At 43.3% G+C, this 19,974-nt stretch overlaps 1 protein-coding gene across 2 annotated transcripts in view; it reads right to left on the bottom strand.

Annotated features, from left to right (window-relative positions):
* The window catches only part of BORCS5 (BLOC-1 related complex subunit 5), a 96,453-nt gene that overhangs the window by 20,388 nt on the left and 56,091 nt on the right, over positions 1-19,974 (bottom strand). For both annotated transcript variants that reach the window (XM_065887471.1, XM_065887472.1), the window contains one exon: positions 11,812-11,969. In XM_065887471.1, the coding sequence (XP_065743543.1) occupies positions 11,812-11,969 (158 nt within the window). The remainder of the gene's footprint in view (positions 1-11,811; positions 11,970-19,974) is intronic.

Genomic DNA, 19,974 nt, shown 5'->3' on the forward strand with positions numbered 1-19,974 from the left:
TTCAGATCTGGATTTGAGTCTCAGGCTCTACCATTTAATAACCATGTGACCTTAAATGGTTTTCCTTTCAGGTCTCTGAACCTTGGTTTCTGTAACTGTCAGAAGTAGATGATAATGTATATGAAATGCCTATTCTAGACCTGGCCCATGGCAAACATGTAGAAAAATGACAGCAGTCTTACTGTTACCACTCTTACTTCTACATTAGGAGAGAAGCGGCAGGAACCATGGTAACAGACGGAGTGGGTGGATGTGAATAAAATCTGGGAGCCCCATCAGTAACCTGGATTCCCCTTCCCAATGTCCAGGATTAAAGGGAAATAAATCTAAGTTTGTATGACCTAAGCCACACATTCAAGATTTTAAAACCTGAGCTAAAGTGACTACTAAACAATGTAAAACTGGGTTAATGAGGCGTCCTATAATTCCCTCCTTTACGCACCCAAACTATCCATGAATATAACCCCTTTTTTGACTCAGAGTAGAGAACAGACTTCGGAGGTGGTGTGGAGGTAGGTATTTTACAGCTAGAATCCTGTACCCTATGCCTGAGGAAAGAATCAGAGATACCAGGAAGAGACGACAATGACGCTGATGACGGAGACAAGACTAACATAATCATCTGGTAGATCTCAGGGTACGCCAGAGGCCACGCTCTTCAACACTGTGCCGGGTGGCCTCTCCTGACATGTGTGCACCTGGCCTAGAGTCCTGAGGCCTGTGTCACTAACCCATGCAGACAGCTGAAGTGACAACTCCACTTCCCCACCCAGATTTACCAGGCGAACACGTCCTGGGCACGAGGAGAGGAATGAGGCAGGAGACCCCTCTGACCAGGTGAGAGCAAGAGTGCAATTGGACAGGCTGTTGGCATACCCAGATGGGAATGGAGATGCACCAGGCGGAGATGGAGGGTGGGCAGAGTCCAGCAGTAGGGAGCACACGGGGGGTGTGGGGCGGGAGACGCCTAAAGTGGGTGGATTCTGCGGAACACAACTATGACGATTACAAGATGACAAGGCAGGTACGTGCTGACAGAGAGTCTCGGTATCAGCAAGGGAGAAAGAGAAAATGGCTGATAAAAGAGAGTGAAATAAAGCCGTCTGCAGCAACATGAATGGACCTGGAGATCATCGTACTAAGTGAAGTAAGTCAGACAGAGAAAGACAGATATCATGTGCTATCACTTATATGTGGAATCTAAACAAACGATACAAATGAACTGACTGACAAATCAGAAACAGACTCACAGACACAGAAAACAAACTCACGGGTACCAAAGGGGAAAGGGGGGAGGGATAAATTAGGAGTTTGCAATTAACATACACACACTACTACATATAAAATAGATAACCAACAAGGACCTACTGTATAGCACAGGGAACTATACTGAATATTCTGCAATAACCTATAAGGGAAAAGAATCTGAAAAAGTGTGTGTGTGTGTGTGTGTGTGTGTGTGTGTGTGTGTATACCTGAATCACCCTGCTGTACTCCTAAAACTAACAAAACATTGTAAATCAACTATACTTTAATAAAAAGAAAATGGCTGAGGTGCGCTAGAATGCAGGAAGAAGTCACGTCTAAACTATACTGTCATTGTGCCACGAATGCTCACGCTTCTACAATAACATCTTGCAATCACTCCATTGTCGGTCTTGCTGCATTTGAAAGAAACGACTTCTACCCCCTAAAAGAACCCTTTATTACACAGCCCCTCAGAGTCCTGCAGAAGACTCACACCTTCACTGTCCCATTTGCTCTGGGCTGCAGGTTGGCTACCGCCTTGACTTTCTGCAAGAGCAGCTCTAGTAATTGTTTCACATGACCTTAGACAGACGACATGCTCTCTACTCATGTGCAGAACGAGCCCTGGGGAGTGAGGCCAGGACGGCATCTAAAATCTCACGATACCAGGACTTCCCTGGTGGTCCAGTGGGTAAGACTCCGTGCTCCCAGTGCAGAGGGCCCAGTTTTGATAGCTGGTCAGGGAACTAGATCCTACATGCATGCTGCAACTAAGAGTCTGCATGCCACAACTAAGAAGTCTGCATGCCGCAACTAAGAGGTCCGCATGCCACAACTAAAGATCCCTCATGCCTCAACGAAGATCCCGCATGCCACAACTAAGACCCAGCGCAGCCTAAATAAATAAATATTTAAAAAAATAAATAAATAAAATAAAATCTCACGATACCAAAGTACAGTCTGTCAACGTGGGTGGAAAAAAGTTAATTGTTGCCTCACGCTCTAAGGACACTTCCTAGAGAAATCCTTTGGGAATCCTTGAGGCCTGAAAGAATGAGAGATGTTTTTAAAAGGAGTATCGTGGCTCTGTAAGTGTCCTCCCAAGTAACAACAGAGAGAGCAAATGAGCCTCTGGTTCAGAACATCCAGATAAGTGTGACAAGGAACAGACTGTTAATAATGGATAGAATCTTGGGTGCTGTGATTGTTATTCGTCAAAAGATTTTTGATAAATTTTAGGTATAGACAGAGTTTTGAGGAAGAGTCTCCTGGCTTGCTCTGTACTTGTTTATTATCTGTCTATTTCCCCAGTGGAATTTAAGGCCTATGAGGAAGGGATTCTGTCTGTTTTGTTCAGTGATATATCCTTAGCACCTAGAGCAGAGCCTGGCCCACAGCTGAATGAGTTCATAAATGAAGTGGACATGTAGAGGCACATGTTCTGAAAGGCATATTCTTATCTCAGTGAGTCAAAAAGCTGCAGCCAAGGAGACAGAACCCTAATATGGCTCATATATTGTGAGAAAAAGAGAACAGAATTATTCCAAGTTGGAAAAAAATGCATGTCCAAGACAGAGGTTTGTAAAATACAGGAAAACAGAACGAACTAGTCTAAAAACAAATACCACTGGTCATCTCATCACTCAAGGGCAACCACAGCTAATTGTCATATTTCCTTCTAATCTTTTTAAAAGAGATACTTAACATATTTGAAATCATGTTAACTATATAATTTTGTGTACTAGCTTTTTCACTTAGTGTTAATGGCTTAAGTGTTTGCTTAATATCACTTGGTTTTTACTGACAGCAGGACCTAAATCAAGTGAAACCTACCATGGGACCTTGGGACCTTGCACCAACCCCTGTGAATCTCAAAGTTGACCTAAAGATGCATTTTAGGAACATAAGTTCACAGATGACACAGATGTTCAAAATGTAGCTCAAAATTTAGTACAACCCTGGGCACACCTATAGACAACATTTCCCAGCCTCCTCTGGAGTTAGCTGTGGCCACGTGACTGAGTTCTAGCCAAAGTGATGTGTGACATCTATAGGTTTGGTCCCGGAGAACCTCCCATCTATGCTACTCCATTCTCTTTCCCCTTCTGCCAACTGGATGCTATCAGCAATGTGGTCTCTGCATATGACAGAGCCACAAAATGGGAGAAGCCTTGAATCCCTAAACTCAGTGGAGGAATCACCCGCTAACCAGAAACATCCACCCTGAACATGAGCAAGAAATGAACTTTGCTCGCATTTGAGCTATTACACATTTTTTAGTCTATTTATAGCTGCAATCTAGCCCACTCGTAGCTAATAAAACTCTCACAACCTGTACTTTCTCTAGTGGAATGAGAAAGCTTATCAGTCACTATGACAAAGATATGGACAGAACTGAAGAATATATTAAGCTGTTCATTTAACGAGCATCTATTACATGTCTACTATGTGCCAGGCATTCTTCTAAGCATTACAGCAACATTCAAATGTGCTAAAATTCCTTGTTTTTCTTCACTGAAAGACACACAGGATAGGGAATCTCTTTTCCCGGCCCTACTTCTAGTTCTATAACCACGTGCCCTTAATACTGCTCACCTACTGGCTTACAGACTGCAGTTCGGCTGAAGGGGCCTCTAACATGGCCTACCCTCGCAGGCTGGAAAGGAGCCGGGGGAGGGAGTGGGACAGGGGCTCAAGTACCTGGCACATGCAGCCAGTACTGGGAAAGCTGGCAGAGCCAGCTGTCCAGGGGCATGTCTAGGGCAGGTGGGAAATGGGGCTGCTGTTCACACATGTTTCATGTCCGTATCCAGAACGTGAATGGAGGTAAATCTCAGGGCAGTCGAAAAATTGGGTTTTGCTTATGCCTCGCCAAAAAATACAAGCCTACGTTTCCAACAGGCAAGTAATAAACTCGACTGGGCCCTCCTCCAGGATTTCTGCCTTGTGGCAGGACAGCGCTGGTGCAAGTGTGGGCCCAGGTCCGAGGAAACGCTGTACAGCATAGCATACCTTACAGCCAGACAAACTAGAATGAGTCCAGTCCCCCATCTGGAGTTCCTGCCACTCAAGGGACCAGCTGTACTTCTTACCAAAAAGAAAGGCTGCCCAAAGGACAAGAAGGGGGGACAACTCTGTGTTCTAAGGGCTCAACTTGAAATTCACACCAGAGTAATTTGTAAGATAGAAAGGAAACCCCGAATGTTCCTGAAATGCCTTGCCCTCAGTATCTCGGCAAAAAGAAGCCCAACAGCTCAATGTTCTTGTTCAAACTTTGTAGTTTTAAACACTCCCAACCCATTTTACAATGTGAAGTCAAGCAAGCAGTGACCAATGCCAGGGTATGTTTAAAAGCAGTAACAGGAGTCTAACAACATTGTCATTTAAAGGAGATTCGGTTCAAGGTGGCAGGCGGGGTAACAGCCTCACCTGGCCAACGGCTCACGAACCTGGCTTTTCACTGAAGGGGCTCAGAGTGAATGCTAACGTCAGTTCAAACACTGACTCTCTGTGCAAACTGTGAGAAACTCATTTAACCTTGGTCAGCCTCTCCCCCAGCCCCATGGGAGGAAACACGGTACAGGAAGTCAGGTCAAATACTTGGAAAATGGCTCCAGCTGGGTCTTAAACATTACAGTTTTGTCCACTGAAAGAAATCCCTGCCCAGCTCTGTGTGCAGGCCCATGAACGGTAGCTCACTCCTTCCAACACTAGTTGAGAGCCTAACGCATGAAAAAGGAAGAAAAACGCAATGCTAAGACTCCACGAACGTAGAACATAAGTAGTATGGTAGAGTAGATAACAGGACAGCAATCAGGAAGATTCGTCTTCTATCGTCTTAGTCATTAACTAGGAGAAAAACCTTGGACAAATTCCAAATAAACTCAGGAACCCTTGTTTTCTTCATTTGTGCCATGAAAGGGCTGAATTAGAGAAACCTGAGGGTGTCTTTATATAATCCCAGGAAATCACGTGGCTTCCTAAGGACTGCAACTCTTATGTGTCCATCTGAACTTCCAATTCAATGTTTCACACTGGTTAATGCTACGACAGCATGCTATCAACACACCTAACAATGAAACACACAGGCTACCAGAATCACTCACGAATTTAGTCTCAAGGCCTTTAAGCAAGCAACTGTAATAAAATTAACCTAACGGCCTCATCTTAGTTAGGAAGGTATTCTAAACCATGACTATATTTACCCATTGATAGCAACCAGAGTAAGGATGAAACGAGACCCAGGTCAGCAACCAGAGCCAGTCCAGACGTATCAACGATGTCTTCCTCGGGCTGTGTGTTTGCCACCTGTCTCCTGCCCCCGCGCTGGTGAAAAGCCCGCACGTTTGAAAGATGCACGTTCTTTTCTCCTTTACCTTTCAGTTACCCAGATTTCAATGGCAGATGTGACCTAAAACTGAAAGTGTCTGCCTGCCAACTTGAATCCTTAACTAGAAATGACGAGCTATCACAGGAACGCTAAGAGGCAAGGCAGCCACAGCCCAGAAGCCGAGGACTCACCACGTGCTGCCGTCCAGTTCACATTTCTCACCATCCACGGTCCCCAGGCACCACTTTGCTCTTCACAAAGCAGAATAAACAGCTAAATTAACTACAAAAAAGCCAGAAAGCACATATCTGTGGCATGAAAGAAATCACGCAGGGCCTGCAACCTGGGCTATAAATGATGGGTCTTGCCTCCATTTAGTTCTTCGTGATACTCAGGTTGTTGAGAGTAGAGCTTAAAATGAGCCAATATTTAGGCTGCTACTGGTATCAAGAAACTTCACACGGGCCAATTCACAGCAATAAGGTTACGCTTTTCCCTATCAGTCATTATTTTTTGTTGTTGTTATTTTTTTCTATTAGTCATCATTTTTATTTAAAACAATAACGAGCGCTAACACCATAGCGTTTACTACATGGCAGACATGGTCCCGTACTTTACATAGAGTAACTCATTTAACCCTCACGAGAACCTTTCTGCAGTACACTAGTATTCTTATCTCCATGTGACAGAAGAGGAAGCTGAACCTTAGAAGAATCAAGTAACTTGCTCAAGGTCACACAGCTAGAGGCAGTGCCAGGGTCTGAACTCAGGCAGTGAGGCTCTGGCGCTCATACTCAGAACCACTATGCAGAACTGCCCACAAAATCAAGGTCCAAGTTCTCCCACCTCAGCTGAGCCTTCAATGGCTCTGGTACCGACAACTGTACTATTACCCAACACTCACGCTCAACAAATGGCCTCCCCTCTCCTTCAGAGAGAATACACAGGCTCCTCAGGCATGACTGGTCTGTGGCAGGCATCCTCTTAAAAACCTGCCTAGGGCTTCCCTGTTCTCTCAAAACAAATGCCCTCAGGGCTCTAAGTCCCCCCGCTCCTGCTGCCTCAGAGACCTCACTCTCAGAATCCCCTTTCTATCCTTCACCCTCTATCTCTTCTCTTCCATCTCTTCCCCTCAACCCGGAAGCACATTCAAATATACCACCTGCAAAAAACACCCCAAACCTCCTTTGATCTTCATCCACTTTTTTAAAAATTAATTAATTAATTTTTATTTTTGGCTGCCTTGGGTCTTTGTTGCTGTACACAGGCTTTCTCTAGGTGCAGAGAGTGGGAGCTACTCTTCGTTGCACTGAGAAGGCTTCTCATTGCGGTGGCTTCTCTTGTTGCGGAGCACAGGCTCTTGGCACATAGAATTCAGTAGCTGTGGCTCGCAGGCTCAGTAGTTGTGGCTCACAGGCTCAGTAGTTGTGGCTCATGGGCTCTAGAGCACAGGCTCAGTAGTTGTGGCGCACGGGCTTAGTTGCTCCACGGCATGTGGGATCTTCCTGGACCAGGGCCCAAACCCGTGTCCCCTGCACTGGCAGGCAGATTCCTAACCACTGTGCTACCAGGGAAGTCCCAATGTTCATCCACATTTTTTTTTTTTTTTTTTTTTTTTGCGTTACGAGGGCCTCTCACTGTTGTGGCCTCTCCTGTTGCGGAGCACAGGCTCTGGACGCGCAGGCTCAGCGGCCATGGCTCATGGGCCCAGCCGCTCCACGGCATGTGGGATCTTCCCAGACCGGGGCACGAACCCATGTCCCCGCATCCGCAGGCGGACTCTCAACCACTGCGCCACCAGGGAAGCCCTTCATCCACTTTTTAATTCTATAGTTTCAGCCTCTATCTTCCTCTGTGACCACGGATTAATTGCTTACTTTCTCTAACAGGCTTCGATTTCTGCATCTGTGTGTCATGAGGGTCCTGGACCAGAAGGTCTCTGAGGTCCTTCCAGCTCCGACATCTGTGGCTCTTAATGGAGAAATTTCTTGGAACGAACTTAGCTTCCACTGTCCCCGAAGCCCCAAACTTAATTTTCTTCCGAGACTCCCAGCTGTTCCTGCAGCCAGCAGCGCTCTCCGCTTTCTCTCCATTTGTTTTCCAAATCCCGGTTGTCCTTGTACGACGTGGCTTCAGCCTCACCCGCTATATCCCAGGATATCCTGATCTTTAACTCTCCTAGGACTTCAGCTGTGAACCACAACTGAGCACTCTCCATTGATGGCACTGTATCCTTCACCTTACTGTTCTGTGTACCTTCATGCCCTCGCCCAGACTAAGCTCTCAGCAAGCAGGGACCAGTCACGTTTCTGTGTAACCCTTAAAGGACCTCACACTAAGTTGGTCAGCAGTAGTTGCTCAGCCATGCTGGCTGGTTGGCCGGGGGTCATCCTGAAGCCACTGAGGAAACTAGTGGTCCGTGTACAAGACTCTGGTGTGAAGGAAGACCACCCCTACCTTCCACGCCTCTCTTACACAGAAATTTGTAAAACATCAACTTTTTATTCAAAAGCATCATCCAAATTTAGCAATAGGGAAGCTCAGCTAACTCCTTGATTTTCTTCTCTCCGAATCAGAAACTGTTACAGCCACGTTTCCCTTTGATCCAAATGTAAGTGATCGCAAGTGCTGCAGCTTTCTGCGCCTCTGTTTGACCCGGGTTCTACTTCCACTAACACACATTCTCCACGGTTATTAAGTTCCCTGACTTTTCAACACATACAGCATTATGTTACTTCCTCACACTTGCAACTCAACTTCCAGGAAACATCTGGAATAATATCAGAGAGTTGGTATTTGATCAAAACTACATCCTCTGCTTTATTCACTTGGAAGTGACTAATTTCAACCCTTAGGTTTGAAGTTGAGCGCACATGGCTGTGTATGTTTCAGGAGTTTGCACCAACAGAGAAGACAGGTCGTCAGTGAAGAATCTACAGCAGTGTTCACCTCCTCGGCCCTAAGAGAACTACCAAGGTACTGCTCATACCGGGAGTGCTGTTCTCTGTTTGGTAACAATCCTGGGTCACTACTGATGGCTCAAAGTGAATCCCAAGCTTCCTCAAGCAGAATTTTAAACTCAGTTTAAAATTTTGTTTTCAGGGCTTCCCTGGTGGTGCAGTGGTTGAGAGTCCGCCTGCCGATGCAGGGGACACGGGTTCGTGCCCCGGTTCGGGAAGATCCCACATGCCGCGGAGTGGCTGGGCCCGTGAGCCATGGCCGCTGAGCCTGCGCGTCCGGAGCCTGTGCTCCGCAACGGGAGAGGCCCGAGCGGTGAGAGGCCCGTGTACCGCAAAAAAAAAAAAAAAAAAACAACCATTTTGTTTTCAATGAATGTGCCACAGCACTGGTGCTCAACCCTGGTCACACGTGAGAATCCTCGAGAGCAGTGGTCCCCAACCTTTTTGGCACCAGGGACCGGTTTCGTGGAAGACAATTTTTCCATGGACCCGTGGTGGGGTGGTTATGTTTCAGGCCGTAATGCGAGCGATGGGGAGCGATGCGGAGTAGGCAGAGGAAGCTTCGCTCGCTTTCCTGCCGCTCATCTCCTGCTGTGAGGCCCCATTCCCAACAGGGGCCCGGGGGTCGGCGACCCCTGATCTAGAGCACGTTCATGAACACCAATCAATGCCCAGCTTCCTTCCCACCAACCCAGCCTTCCAAGATTTCCATTTAATTGCTATGGAGTGAGAGCTACACATCAGTATTTTCTTCAAGGCATCTCAGCTATACTGAATGAATTAAGGTAATCTTTTAGGTACGATAAGGGCACTCTGGCTGTGTTTTTGAAAAGGAGTCTGTCATTAGCGGAAAAACTGGTGAAATTCAAATAAGGTCTCTGCTTAGTTAATGGTATTGTACCAATGTTAATTTCCTGGTTTTGTCTTTGGGCTAAGGTTTTGTAAGAGGCTCACTTTAGAGGAAGCTGTGTGAGAAGCATACAGGAACTCTCTGAATTATGTTTGTGACTTTTCTCTAAGTCTAAGAGTAATTCAAATTAAAAAGGTTTTTAAAGGAGTCCTTTATTTTTAAAGATGCATACTTAAGTACTCATGAATGAAATGATATGCCTGAGATTTCCTCCAACACAAACCAGTTAGGAAGATGGCAGGGAGGGAGTCGGGGTGTGGATGAAACAGGAGTCTTCACAAGCTGATATCTGTAGTAGCTGGGCAATGAGGACAGGAAGGGTATCTGTCTACTTCAGTGTGTGTGTAAAATTTTCCATCATATATATTGGAGGAAAAAACTCCCAGGTGATTCTAACACTCATTCAGGGCCAAAAAAACACTGCTCTGGAGTCCTGAAAATGTGGTATAATGAGCTCTGTCTGGTACTTTCAGCTACAAAATACTTTACCCAGCTCCTTGGCAATGAATCAGTCACTTAATCTTTCTGTACCACACTTTCCTAACTATGAAATGACAGGAATGGAGTAGAGGACCTTTCAAAAAGAAGACAGGAAGCATTAAAAAGCTGATTTATTCTAAAATCTTATGAAAGTTAATATCGTAATTAATTTCTAGCACAGTCAAAAATGATAAGGTCTTACATCCACAAAAGCATTTTCCCAAAGGATGCTCTCAAAAACACTATTTCTATAAGATGTTAATAGATGTTACCTAAGATACGGGTTCTGAAATCAAATAAGTTTGAAAAGTGTTGATTTTCTTTACTGTAAGATTCCTAAATAAGATAACATGCATTGTGACTTTCCAAGGGTGGTTATGAAATATGCAAAAAGTCTGACCTTCTTTACATGGAACTAGTTTTATGGAACTTATTTTGGAAAACAATGCTCTAGACCAGTGGTTCCCAAATCCCAGGTAACGGAGAATGGCATTAGTATCATTTGGTAAGTTTATTAAAATAATGATTCCTAGACCTACTGGAGGAGAGGAGAATTCAGTATTCAAAGAAACAAAATCCAGTAATAATAATTCATATAATCCAATGCATAGTCACGTTTGGGACTTAAGCTCTTTAGATCATACCGTAGTAAAATAAATATAGTATCTGAAAGGCCACATAGACGCCAACCAAAATAAAAGGTCATATTTAATTGTTTTCCATATAAAAGTATTTAGTCCATGAGAGAAGCATACATGCATACAACGTTTTATGAAAGGTAAGTAGTAAAATACTGGAGGTGTTGACAAATTTAAATCTATCAGTATAACTAATGACTACTTAGTTATAGACATACTACATCCTTGAGATTACAAACTGATCATTAATTGCAGTGATTCTCCACCCTTTCCTTGTGTAGTTCCTCATGTCCACCTTCTCCTGCCAGAGTCAATGATCAGGACTATTTTGTTAAACTCCAGGCAGTGCCATTCACATAAGTCGTTTCTCCACGATGCAGCTCCTGACCTTTTCTTTTTATGACATTACTTCAAAGTAACAGAACAGAAATCCCTTCTTGACTGAAAACTTTGGAAAACGTATTTACTTATACCTTGGTGCTCCCAGAGCTGTGCCATGCAGTGGCCTAATCAGTGATATATTTAAATGCTTAAAAGGGTACCTACTTTCTGTTATTCATAATTACTCAACATGTGTACCACACTCTTTCATTTACTAAGTACTTTCACATGAATTATCTTGTGTCTTTCCTCACAAAAACCCTGTGGGTTAAGTAGGCATAATTGTTTCTATCCAACCAATAAGAATCACCGAGTTTTTCCTGCTAACACAGTGAAAAATATAATTGAGGGAGATGTCAGGGCTCCTGCTCTCAAAGAACTGATACCCGACTGGAAAACAAAATATAAATTACACGCAGGAAAAGGTTGAAATCAATTAATGTCAGCCAAAGCAAATCAGTATGGCAGGACTTCACATATACTAATAACAGTTAACACTTACTAGGCAATTTAATATTCACTCAACCCTGTGGGTCGATTACTACGGTTAGACCCATTTTTCAGATGAGGAAAACTGAGACCAAGAGAAGTGAAGTAACTTTCCCAAGCAAATAAGTGGTGAACCAGGATTCAAACTCCAGATTAGTCTACTCCATGGACCACTCTTTTCCACCATCACATTCCACTGCTGGGAAAGACAATTTTCTCAAAGCAATGGGGACAGATGTCAAGACATTTAGATAGAAAATGACTATTTCCCAGAAAGTTGGGATCATTGGCTCTACACCCCAGGAGAAAAGGACTCAGGAGTCACAGGGAGGCACAAGATTGAGTCAGCCATGATATTTTCTCACAATAAGTTACCTCTTTGATTCGTTTGACCAAAGCGTTCTGATCAAAAGCAACAGCCTCTGCACACTGACGGAGGTGATCCTGATAACGGAGGCAGAGCTGCAGCACCTGCTGAGAATCCAACTTCTCCAGTCTGGTGTTTGTTGGAGAAGTCTGGCCACTCAACAGCCCTTGGAAGCAAAAAAAGAATAAAACCAAATGAGATGGAAATTACTAATAAGCTTGTGAATAAAGTAGCTTAATAACAAGTTCACTGAAGGCAGGGTAAGAGGCTTAAATTTAATCTTGCATCTTTTGTCATATACCTGTGACAATCACAGCAGCTACCATTTATGGAGCATCTTATGTGCCAAGCACTTGGCACAGTGCCTCCTGTGCATCACTTTTCATATAATCGCTCAGGAAAGTAAATTATTATTAGCCCCGTTTTATAGGCGAGAAACCCAAGATGCCGCGAGTCACATAGTAAGTCACATGATAAGTGATTTCTCCAAGACAGAGCACCTGACCTTACGGCACCACTTTAAAGCATCAGGAGTATAAACCCCCTCTTGACTGAAAAATCTGGAAGATGTACCTACTTAATTCCTTTAACTAATTAAAATGGTTGTCTGAGAAACAGAAAGAATGTATATATATATATATATGGAAACTGTTAGAAGGAGATGCAAAAAGGAAAACATTTAAAAGGTGAACAGGATGTCCACTAACACACCATAAGCCTCAACCTTTACATTTTCTTTCAACATCAGTTTGGTTGTGTAACTATTAAATTCCCTTAAATTTGAACAGGACGTTATATTTTCAAAGCCTTTCACACAGAATTATCTTCCCTTCCTTTAAGGTGTGTAGAACCGGATGAAATACCGGTTCTTCAAAAGATGAAATACCAATGAAAGAGGCTAAATGACGTGCTCAGGGTCACACAGCAAAGTCCTGACTAGAACTCAAGCCTCCTGACTTCTGGTCAAGTGCTTACTGTCACCCTGAAGGTTCACAAACTTTCTGGTGTCAGGACCCCTTTACCCTCTCAGAAATTACTGAAGACCCCCAAAGAGCACTTGTGTATGTAGTTTAAATCAATATTCATCTGTTAAAAATTAAAACAGAAAATTCTTGAATATTTATTAAGTCGTTTTAAAAATTAATAATCCCATTACATGTTAACATAAATAACATATTTTAAAGAAAATAACTCTACTCCCCAAAACAAAAAAGTGAGAAGAGTGGCACTCGTTTACATTTTTGTAAGTCTTTTAAATGTCTTGGCTTCATAGAAAACAGCTGGATTCTCAGACTTGCTTCTGCATTTAATCTGTTGCTATTTCACATCATGTAGCCTCTGAAAAACTCCACTTTACACTTGTAGGAGAGTGAGAGTAATTAGTAAATGTCTAAGTATTACTGTGAAAATAGTTCTGACTTCAGAGAATCCCTAGCAGGGCCCTGGGGCTCTCAGGCACTCCCCACCCCGCTGAGAGCAGTACCCTCACACCAGAGCCAATGGCACAACACAGGTCCTCCGAAATAAACACGACAGCACATGCACTGCACACCATCAGGATGAACTCGCCCACATCAAAGTCTGTCTTGGGATGCCTTCCCCAATCCTCCACTAATCTGTTCACCATTTCTAAAATTTTGTCATTTCAGGGGCTTCCCTGGTGGCGCAGTGGTTAAGAATCCGCCTGCCAGTGCAGGGGACACGGGTTCGAGCCCTGGTCCAGGAAGATCCCACATGCCGCAGAGCAACTAAGCCTGTGCACCACAACTACTGAGCCTGTGCTCTGGAGCCCATGAGCCACAACTACTGAGCCCATGTGCCACAACTACTGAAGCCCACGCGCCTAGAGCCCGTGCTCCACAACAAGAGAAGCCACCGCAATGAGAAGCCCGCGTACCACAACGAAGAGTAGCCCCTGCTTGCCGCAAGTAGAGAAAGCCTGCGTGCAGCAACGAAGACCCAATGCAGCCAAAAATAAACAAATAAATTTATTAAAAATAAAAGAAAGGTATATAGAATATATTGTGTATGGAGTGTGCTACCACCGTGTAAAAATTGGGGAGGGGTACAAGTAAATAAAAACATATATTCATATTTACTTGCATTGTCATAAAGAAACTCTGGAATGACTCCAAGAACGAGACGGTTGGAGAACAAGGATAGGGAAGGAGAATTTCAGAGTATACTTTTAACATTTTTAAAACCATATGAATGTATTTCCCTTTCTAAAATGTTCACATAAATAAAGTCATTTTAACAAAAAGCAGCCCAGGTCCTTCTCATCTATCAGTGATGTCCTCTTGGGTGTTCTCTCCCCTTCCCCACCCCAAGTATCCCCAACTCTGTCCGTCAAAACCAGTTCCCTATCTTTCATGCTCACCAGGGCCTATATGGCTGGATGTACCTTCAAACAGTATCTTCTCCAAGGTGATTAAAAGCCTAACAACCTGTGAGCTGCTGGAGAACAGGGACCATGTTTTACTTTTTATCCTGTGCATTACAGCACCTGGTACATAAAAGGTTCTCCAACTAGGCTAAGAGGATGCAGTTCTGTTGCTGGAATTCCAAGGGAAGAGTGAGCTGAGGGAGACTTTGGGAGGAAAAAAGGCTTCTCGGGGTCCCTACTCTGTCTTCTCCACATATACTTCGGAGTGAGGCGTGGTCTCAGTCCGCATCTGCTCCTCCCAGGTGAGTGAGGAAGATTTCCAGAGGCTGCACTGAAGAGCGGCAAGGCGGAAAGCTCCAGGGCCAGCCCAGGTCACCAGAGGCCTGAAGCAGAGGGCCCCAAACCCAGCGTTAGCCCTCAAACCAAAACCCTGACTCTTCCTCTTAAAAAAAAAAAGGTGGGGGAAGTGGGGGGAAAGTTGCCAAGTCTAGAAGGCACACTACGGTGTTCAAATCAAGCTGCCCAGCCAACTCCAAAGTCAAAGAAATTACACTTCCAATCACCCTTTTAAAGCACAATTGCACCCTCCTCCAAATCACCTAAAAACAAAGCCCAGGTACGGGGGTCTATCATCAGAATGTGCTCCTTAGACTCACAGGAATCTCTGAAAATCTGCCACAAATCCTGCTCTAGAACACAGAAGGAGCAAGACAGAGAGAAAAAGACGGGCCACTTTTTCTACTCCTGAAGCTACAGAGCTATGGCAAGACAGGCCAATCCCACAGGCAACGAGTACAAAGTTTTCCCATCACTCTCAAGTGTCAGGAACCCGTCTCCCCCATTTTGATGACTGACCCACTCCTATATCTTCTGATTAAAGGAATAGGGAGGACAGAAAGCTGGGTAAATTTAGAGGTGGTAATTATTTTCACTTTCAGAAGACCACATGCTGCCAGGCCCCCGAATTGTTTTTATTCTGAATGCACATTAAATTTTTTTTTTTTTTAATTGTAGATGCTTTAAATGAGGCGTGTACTCTCCTGCTCTCTCAACCCCTATCTGAACATGGACAGCCAGCTTCACTCATTCCCATTCCCGGCCCGGCCTCTGAGGGCCTCTAGGCTTACATCTCGGTTTCAATTCTTACTTACCAACTCTACTAATAACCTAAACCCTTAGCTTAGGTAAGAGAATGAACCCTATATCCCCTTGAAATTATCTTTTGTATAGTTTTATAAATGGCCTTTATGGTTAAGTTTTTTTTTTCTTTTTTTACATTTTATTACATAAATTTTCAAACATACAGAAAAGAAAAAAATATATACCCAGATACCATCTAGAATCAGCAACTGACATTTTATCATATCTACTTCGTCTTTGTTTTTTTCTTTTTCTGAGCAATATGAAAAAAATTAGAGATCATGACACTTCATCCCTAATACTCCGTTCTTCTACATATCTATGGTTAGTTTTTCATGTTAAAGTTTCTAAATTACGTCTTCTTTATTGCGCTAGGGAACAGGGCCATTACCCTCCGTTTTCTAATTCTTCTTTAGCTTAAAACAGTGATGCATACAAGGTAGATGTTTATTGAGTTAAAAACATGATTTAATAGATTCCATATTTGCAAATGGTAAATACTGGAGACATTTCCTAAGACCTTGTTGAAACCACTTTGTTTATACAGGAATGGAGAGTGGGCTCTAGGGAATGGGTGAGGACCAAGCCTGAATATTACACAGACCCAGCAAATTGCCATCTGTACCTAGCTCTTTGTGTAAAGTGTTGAGTGGAAAAATCATCAGGTTAGAAATTTGGAAAATTTTTTGCTGAGCCATCTTTTTCTTTCTGAAATGTCAGGTAGGAAAAAAAAAAAGTTTTTCTCAAGTATTGTACAGAGCCATATGGGTATTAACCTCTGCTATTATCAAACTGAATTCCTCAACTTTCAGACGCTTAGCTGCTTCCAGGACTGGAAATGAGTACTGTGAGTAATGGGCTCACATCTGGATAACAGTGTAACAAGCTCCATTTCCTCCTACAGAATCCAGAAAGCAGAATGTATGTAACTTTGACAAAAGTTACTGTGAAGGTACTATTAGGCAACAGATAATTAAAAAAGAAATCTCCCCCCAAACTAATAAGGGATTTTTGACTCTGCTGGTCACGGTATATTTCAAAGTCAAAAGCACATAAACCATGTGTATTATTTACCTAATATGAACTCTAGTTCTCAAAGGCAGTCTCTCACCTTCCCTTAAAGAAAGGGAAAAGTCTAAAAACACCTGACCCACTTGGACAGGACCTTATGATGTGTGTTAGTGATCAATTCCTTTGGGGTATTCAGAAAAAGGGTGCCCTCCATGACTGGTTCCCTTAGGAACTTTTATCTCCATTCAGTCACCTCAGAGGCACACCAATCTCACCCAGGAGAAGCAGCCACCCAGAACGGCTACCATCATTGTTTTGGTTAATCTATGTGGCAGAAGAGACTGCAAGTATAGACAGCCCTAGAATAACAGCCAACCTATCACAATGTTTGGTGTGGAGAGAAACAATGCTCCCAGGATCTCCCTCCTAACGGTTTCCAATACTTACCAGAGGGCCAAGAAAGAAGACCTTTCTCACTGAGGTAGTGCTAAAGACTGAATGTCTGTGTCCTCCCCAGAATTCATATGCTGAAACCTAATGTGATAGTATAAGGAGGCAGGGCCTTTGCGAGGTGATCAGGTCATGAGGGTAGAGCCATCATGAATTGCATCAGTGTCCTTATAAAAGAAACCCCAGAGGGTTCAATTGGCCTGTCCACCATGTAGGACACAGCAAAAAGACTGCTGTCTGTGAATCAGGAAGTGGTCCCTCACCAGACACTGAATCTATCTGCCAGCGCCTTGATCTTGGACTTCCTAGCCTCCACAACTGTGAGAAATAAATTTCCGTTGTTTGAAGACATCCAATCTGTGGTATTTTGTTACAGAAGCCCAAATGGACTAAGACAGGGAACATGGGAAAATGTGATTTGAGCCCCATTATTATTTGAGCTGTGTGAATTTGGACAATTTACCTTATACCTCTGAGCCTCAGTTTTCTCGTGTAAAACTGGGATAATAATCACCTCCCTTTTAGGGCTTGCCTAGCATACAGGATCCTGATAAATATGTGTTCCCTTTCATCTTGCCTTTCTTAAGACTCAGGAGGTAAAGGAGCACTCAGGCTGGGAGGGAATCTACGGTAGGTTACAGAAAGCATTTCATCCCTCTAGGTTCAGGCACACATTGGCCCATGGTCAACGGCCCTGGTTTATGGTACCAAAGAAACAAGAACAGCGGATGTCAACAACCAAAAGTAGATACAGCTTTTACAAAAATGATCGGTAATCACAAATGAGACACCTCACTATCCTCAAGGAATCCTATCCACCGTTATGAACTTAGCTTTTTAAAATCTCCTCCCAAAGAGTTAAGCAAAAGGTTCAACTCATCATCTTCCTTCAGTAGTTCCCAGGTTCAAAGCCTTGCTTTCCTGTTGAACTTTCAGGCCAGGGAAGAGAGGCAGCATGACATAATGAAAAAAAGTACAAGCTCTGGAGTCAAATAGACCTGGGAATTTGAATCCAGGGATTGCCATTTACCACTTGTGTCATGTGAGGGTAGTCACTTAACTTCCCTGAACTCAAACCCTTCATCAATAAATTAAATACCATGCACGTTAAAGGAGTACTGTGAGAATTATATCAAGTTATGCCTGGCAGAGTATCTGGCACAGAGGAGGTACTCAATTCATGTTAATTTTCTCAATGTCCCCAGGTCCCCAACTACCAACTCTTGCCACGATCAAATAAGCGGGGTTTCAAATCTGGCTATATGACTGGCCAACCCTACCATATATGAATATTTGCTAGCACCTCCTTCTATATACCAGCACTGTAGAAAATAATAAAGAAGCGATCCTACACCTCAAGCAGATTACTAGAAGAAGCGGGAGTTAAATACAAAGAACGCAGATATAAATAGGGACTGAAATGAAATAGAACAACAGAAGCCCAATTCAAAAATGGGCAAAGGACTTAAGTAGACATTTCTCCAAAGATGCAAAGAAGTCAACAAACACCTTAAAGATGCTCAACATCACTAATCCTTAGGGGAATGCAAAAAAAAACACAAAAGAAACACACACCACGAGATACCACTTTTAACCAATAAAGTGGCTATTACCCAAATAGAAAATAATAAGTACTGGTGAAGATGTGGCAAAACTGAAACCTTTATGCATTGCTGGTGAGAATGTAAAGTGGCGCACCCACTGTGGAAGGCAATATGGTAGTTCCTTTAAAAACTAAACACAGAGAGCATTCAGGGAAAATGGTAGAATGGGAAGCGCCAGGAATCTGTCTCCTCACCTAAACAACAACTGCACAGGCAGAATCTGTCTGATGTTAGCTACTATACTTTGGAGCTCTGTAGTCTATAGAAGGCTTCAACTTCCAGGGGAAGGCCTGGATGGTAAACTGTGGTTAATTTCGTCACTTTCAGCTCTTAGCACTGCAGCACCTATCCGTCCCCCAACCCCTGTGGCAGGCAGCTGTGAGCAACTTACACACAGCTTTCAGGAGCCAGGGTGGGCAAAAAGGACCCTATCCTTCCAACATCAGGGGTCTGTATTCTGACCACTGACTGGTTCTTCTGATCACAATGGTACAGACACCGAGGCAGTGGCCACTGTTGTTGCACAGCCTCCATTATTGCAGGCCCCTCGCTCTCCAGCTGAAGTGACTTCCAGGGGACTTAAAGGACTGGTACTTTTTTTCTTCCCTTTCATTTTTCTCTTTTTCCCCTCTTGAAGCTAGACATTGAACATGAGAACGTTCAAAAGCAGCCACATATTTGGGGGAAATGAGAAAGTCACTGTGCATGCCCAGGAAAGGTACAGGCTCAGAAAAGATCTGGGAAGCCTTAATCCTCAGCAGAGAGATAGCCTACAACAATCAAACAAAAGCAGAAAACAAAAACAAAAGCCAGTAAACCCTGGAGAAGAAGAAGCTGATTTCTGGAGTTACCTCACTGTTAAATTCAATGTCCAGTTTTCAACAAAAAATCACAAAGCCCACAAGAAACAGAAAAGCATTCCAAGGTACTGTCCCAAACAACAGAAACAGAAAAGGATCTGATGGCAGATCTACTACACAAAGATTTTTAAACTGTCTTAAAGATGCTCAAAGTATTAAAGTCAAGAATAATGAGGTATAAACAAAATGGAGATATCTCAAGAGATAGAAAACCGAAAAAGAAAGAAACAAAAAATCTTGGAGCTGAAAACTATAACTGAAATGAAAATTTCACTAGAGGGATTCAAAGGCAGATTTGAGCAGGCAAAAGAATCAGTGAACTAGAAGTAGGACAATGGAAATTGCCAAGTCTGAGGAACGGAAAGAAATAAGATTGAAGAAAAGTAAAAAGAACCTAAGGGACCTGTGGGACACCATCAAGCAGAACAACAAACATACTGCAGGAGTCCCAAAACGACTTTTCTCTTGAAAAAGGCAGAGAAAATATTTGAAGAAATATTGGCTAAAAACTTCCCAAATTTGATGAAAGGCATGAATATATATATCCAAGAAGCCCAACGAACGCTAAGTAGGATGAACTTATAATGTGTCCATACCAGGACACATTATAGAAGGTCCACAACTTATGATGGTTCAACTTGATTTTTTGACTTTATGGTGGTGCAGAAGCAATACACATTCAGTAGAAACCATATTTTGAACTTTGATCTTTTCTCAGGC

Source organism: Phocoena phocoena, chromosome 11 (genome assembly GCF_963924675.1).
Source record: "Phocoena phocoena chromosome 11, mPhoPho1.1, whole genome shotgun sequence".
In the NCBI taxonomy this organism is placed as follows: Eukaryota; Metazoa; Chordata; class Mammalia; order Artiodactyla; family Phocoenidae; genus Phocoena; species Phocoena phocoena.